Source organism: Brassica oleracea, chromosome C1 (genome assembly GCF_000695525.1).
Source record: "Brassica oleracea var. oleracea cultivar TO1000 chromosome C1, BOL, whole genome shotgun sequence".
Classification (NCBI taxonomy): Eukaryota; Viridiplantae; Streptophyta; class Magnoliopsida; order Brassicales; family Brassicaceae; genus Brassica; species Brassica oleracea.
The window spans coordinates 8,101,483-8,107,075 of record NC_027748.1 but is presented as its reverse complement, the minus strand read 5'-3'; the positions used below and the strand labels follow the sequence as shown (position 1 = coordinate 8,107,075).

At 25.8% G+C, this 5,593-nt stretch overlaps 1 protein-coding gene across 1 annotated transcript; it reads left to right on the top strand.

Annotated features, from left to right (window-relative positions):
• The first annotated feature begins 4,122 nt into the window (after positions 1 to 4,122).
• LOC106306037 lies at positions 4,123 to 4,829 on the top strand. Its single transcript, XM_013742491.1, has one exon. It carries the CDS (start codon positions 4,264 to 4,266, stop codon positions 4,642 to 4,644), a length of 381 nt encoding a protein of 126 aa, XP_013597945.1. The 5' UTR covers positions 4,123 to 4,263; the 3' UTR covers positions 4,645 to 4,829.
• Positions 4,830 to 5,593: the final 764 nt, after the last annotated feature.

Sequence of the window (5,593 nt, the reverse complement as noted above, 5' to 3'; positions counted from 1 at the left end):
CAAAATTTAATTAGTACTCCCTCCGTTTCATATTAAGTGTCGTTTTAGAGAATTTTTTTCGTTATAAAATAAATGTCGTTTTCGATTTTCAATGCAAAATTTATTAATTTTATGCAAAATTTATTAATTTTATGCAAAATTTATTAATTTTATGCAAAATTTATTAATTTTATGCAAAATTTATTAATTTTATGCAAAATTTATTAATTTTATGCAAAATTTATTAATTTTATGCAAAATTTATTAATTTTATGCAAAATTTATTAATTTTATGCAAAATTTATTAATTTTATGCAAAATTTATTAATTTTATGCAAAATTTATTAATTTTATGCAAAATTTATTAATTTTATGCAAAATTTATTAATTTTATGCAAAATTTATTAATTTTATGCAAAATTTATTAATTTTATGCAAAATTTATTAATTTTATGCAAAATTTATTAATTTTATGCAAAATTTATTAATTTTATGCAAAATTTATTAATTTTATGCAAAATTTATTAATTTTATGCAAAATTTATTAATTTTATGCAAAATTTATTAATTTTATGCAAAATTTATTAATTTTATGCAAAATTTATTTTTCTATTGGTTAAAATATGGTTAGGTGTATAGGTAATAGTATTTTTTTATAGGAAATGTACAAAATTAATTGTTTCCTTAATCCGTGTGCCAAAACCTAAAACGACACTTATAATGAAACAGAGCGAGTATATAATACCTTTAAATCAAATTTCCTTCTTTTAAAAATTAAAATAAAATATTATAGAAATATAATCTGAAATAAAATGTTTTTAAAATTAATAACTCTATAAATTAACAAGTTATCATAATGTTAACATTACTAAAGGTTTTACTGTATCATTAATACTATATTTCAAAATTTAATTTATAAAGAGATAAAAAGGCATCTTTTTACCAAGTCTTTTTTTTGGAAAATATTTTCAGGTTAGGTCATATAACAAGTTGCAACATCTTTTATTGAATTCCAATTCTCTTTTGTAACTTATGTATGTTGAGATGTTGTTTCCCCTTTTGAGGAAATATGCAGAAACAAATCAACAATCTAAAGAAAGTGATGAATTATTGAATGCATGCCAACAAAAGATGTCTTAAGAGTATGTTACTACCCTTTGATCAAAAGAGAAAAAAAAGTATGTTACTACCCAAAAAAATAAGAATGTCTGTTTGATTCGATAATAAATGCATCCACGAGTATACTACACATGTGTTGTTGACTTTTCGCTCTCTGTTTTTTCTGTCAACAACTTTTTCAGCTTCTCATACGTATAATTTTCACTTAAAAAAAGGGAAAAAATGTTACAGTGTTCGAAATAATAAGATGATTTTCTGCTCTTGGAAGGCAAGTTATTGCAAAGAAAATCACCAAGAAGTTAATTATGATCAGAGATTTGAGATTTCTGTTAAATTCTTCTTTTCCAACGGATATTCTTCTATATTATTAAAACAGAACATTGGATTGGACTTAACTTTTATTTTGTAAGTTTTTAAATTAAATACATCTTTCTACTTTATAGTTAAACCTACGTTAAATCACTAATTTAATTTTTTTATACTACTATCAAGCTTCCAAACAATATATTTTTTTCTTTATACTATTAGTCATGTTTCCAAACAACGTTAAAACTAATCTTGTATCCAAACTATATAAAACATTAGAACTCATCTTTTTAAGAATTTCTAACAATTTTCTTTCAAATCATTTAGATAAATTAAATAACTGAAAATTTTAAATAATTTATAAAATAATGAAAATAAATTGAATTTATTTTAACAGGTTTAAATACTACAAAAACATTTTAATCAATAATAAATTAATTAAATTAACAGATTATCTTATTTATATTACTAAATAATAGTTATATCATTTATTTAAGTAACTTAATAATTCAATAATAGCCATTATATATATATAAACGTTATACATTGCACAATAAATCTAATAACAAAAGTAATTATGAAAAATGTTCAAAATATATGTTATCTAAATAAAAATGCTCAACAAGAAATTTAAACCGATTATAATATAAATTATTAACAAGATAAATTACACAACATAATTATAATAAAATTAATTATACAATATAAAAGGGAGTAATATGATCAAGACATATTTATAGTTGTTAATTATCTTATATCTATCATTTTCTCTATCAAAATTTTGTAGAGACTTTATAATTTCATAAAATTACAAAACAATGAACTATAAAAATTTAAATTAAAAGGTGAAAATTATGAAACTATAATGATATAAATTAAATCGGTTAAAAAACCTAAATCAAATTATCGGATGACCGGATTAACCGATTTGACCACATGTTCGGGTTGAATTTAAAAATACTGATTTAAATGCAAAAATATTTTAAATTTATAAAATTCTTACAAATTAACAAACTATTTGTTAAATTATTAGTGCTTAAAATAATTCGCGGATCATTATCTAGTTATATTTTAAAATAAGGTCTCTTCGAGTAGTACAAGAAACTATCATATACAAAGTTATGAGAATTCTCTTAACATCATAATCTTTTATTAACATGGTTTATGGTTCAAATGATGTGATGCTAAACTGCTGGTCACGTGCTTTATACACGAAGTCTATGAATATATTATTTGTTAATAATGTCTTGATGAGGATTGATGACTATACTTTATATTTACTTTATTTACCTTTTGCTCCAAATATATCTAAGTTATTTTTTCAAAATATTTTGGACCAACCTCGTTATACTTTATACATGAGCACCACACAGTTTCTTCTTCTTTTTTTTTGCTCAAAACCATATATTAGATCTTGAACATAACTACAAAGGGGTTGTTGTTATTTTATTTATTTATCAAGATCTAAACTTTATCTCTAATAGATTTCAAGGAATGTACTTGTAGTTATCTTTATTGCACCACCTGTATCTACAGATCCACAATGGATTAGATCGACAAAGTCACTATAAAGTATGAACTACTAACATGTTATCAAAGAACATAAAAAACTACTGACATTTTTCTTTGTCGAAGAAAAAAACTATTTTTTTAACACAAAATGGGCGCATATTTCTATGCAAGCCTATAATCACACATATAAATATTATGATATGTGTACCGTTGTCACATGGGCCGGTTTCTTTTCTTTTCTTTTTTATTTCTTTTAAAAACCTGAAATTTCCACTTGTGCATAAACCGTGATGAAAATTGAAATTGATTAATTATTAAACCAACCATCAAAAACAATGGGCCAATGCAATTGATAAATAGAAAACGAGACATAGGAGGAGAAAGGAGAAGAAAGCGAAATCTTGACTCATCTTCATGTGTTTGATTCCTAGCCATGTGCACTGCATACCTACCATTATTTATTGACTAATCAATAGCAGTATATACACTCAAAACGTATTTTGAACATATAGCATATACATGTAAGTACTTGTATATATTGGTAGAATATGGGAGTGAAGATTAATTAAGCAACAATTTAGTATTGGTAGTCTGCCAAGTCGATAGATTATAGTTACAAACAAAATGAACTACGAAAAAAATTTACATCTAGGTTTTGTCTATATATATAGAGAAAACATCGGCTTGTGCTTACTATTATTTCTAGCAGTTTTTATGTTTCTTTATGCTGATTGGGAGAATTTCAATCTGAACCCCCAACTAGTTTCCAAAATTTGTGAAAAATTACTCTTCTTTTTGCAATATGAGACGTTCACTAAGTACTAAAAATTGATTAAACTAAAGTAAAAGAACATGGATCATGGTATTCAAATAATTTTTTTTATTAGTAATTCCTTTTTATTTGTTATAATAGTAGTCAGGTACGAAAATATTTTAAATCTCATTATATTGATCTAAAAAGCAAGAATATAAAAACAAATTAAATAAGACTTGAAAAGATGTGAATTTCCTCTAAGACCTAACTATAAATCTAGGGTATTTTAAAACTAATTGAACTAGAAACAAACTATAGAGGAACTGTATAAAATAATGCTACATGTTTTCGGGTTTCCCATTCACACTTACAAGAAGCATTGAGATTTTCTTTTGTTTGGGCCAAAAAAGAGTATACTGTCTTTCTCTTAAATATATAAATCATATAGTGTTTTATATATACATCAAGTAGGTTGTATATATATTACATACAATTATATATAGACATACACATACGCTTGTCAGATTATATATCACAGATTCTCTTCATCATAATACTCTCACTACCTCTCCACTTTCCGACAACTCACATAAATGGCTTTTTCCCGGCAAATAACCGACGGCAAGATCGCTGCCTCAACTACCGTGACTAAGAAGTCCGATGTTCCTACTCCGCGGCCAAACTGCTGCTTCACGTGCCTTACGAAACTCATCAGAAAACTGAAGAGAAAGGGGAGGTTACTGGTGTCGGCGACGGCTGCTCGGAGACAGGGGAGTTCGCTGCAATGGCGGTACGATCCAATGAGCTATTCACTGAACTTTGACGGTGGCGCGTGTAGTAAACTTCCCGATGATGAGGATTATTATTTCCGGTTCTATGCGTTTTCTTCCAGATACGTTACTACTAGTATTACCAAAACGAGACCACCATTTACTCGTGAAACTCTCTCTACCAGTTCACATGAATTCGCGTAAACTTATTTGTCGTTCACTCGTTTGACCTATTTCAACAAAAAAGCGGTTAGAGCTCATTATTCTTTGTTACTATTCTCTACATTAAACTATTGGAGTCCGAAGTGTTATAAATAGTCTTGTTTTTAGATTGCTAAATAGAGCTCATTGTATTTGGTATTTTAATTAGTTCGTATATTTAAATCAGTTTATTTTTTTATTGATTAAGTTTATATACATATCACATTTTCTGGTTGGTGTTTATTAATCCCTTCACAAAAACAACTTGAGGAACTTATTTTTTCTTAAAGCACACAACAATCTCAAAAGATCCAATCTTATACCACATTCAGATGTCGCACGTTAGCGCCACTCACTTTCATTGTAATTCCGTCCAATAAATTATACACATATAATATTTTAACGCACAATAAGTCTGAAATTTGTAGAGATCTGATTTACATAAACTGAAATCATTGTTTATGTTTTTAACATCATTTAAGATATATATATATATATATATATATATATATTTAACTTATTATTTATTACTTATTACATATGATGATCTTGTGACGACGAATGAATGTAACTTTTTCAAAAAATGAATGTAACTTTTTTGCAGCACTTATATATTAAACGTTTCAACATATAATTCAATAAAAAAAATTGTACCATGTTAAACCATGACAATTAACGAACTTTCTGATATGTTCCCAGTTCCCACTAATCTGCACTGGAATTTGAAATCTATACATAATGTAGAAATTAATTAACCACTGATAAATCGCTAGCTAGATGAAAAGGATTTCCGCAAATCAATTAACTTTAGTGTTTTATGATCGTATTACTCTTTTTTTTTTATGATCGTATTACTCAAAACATATACTTACGTTCTTATTTGCATACATATTTTTTTTATAAGTATTTGCATATATTCATATGACCCTTAATAATTAATACAGATGATAAA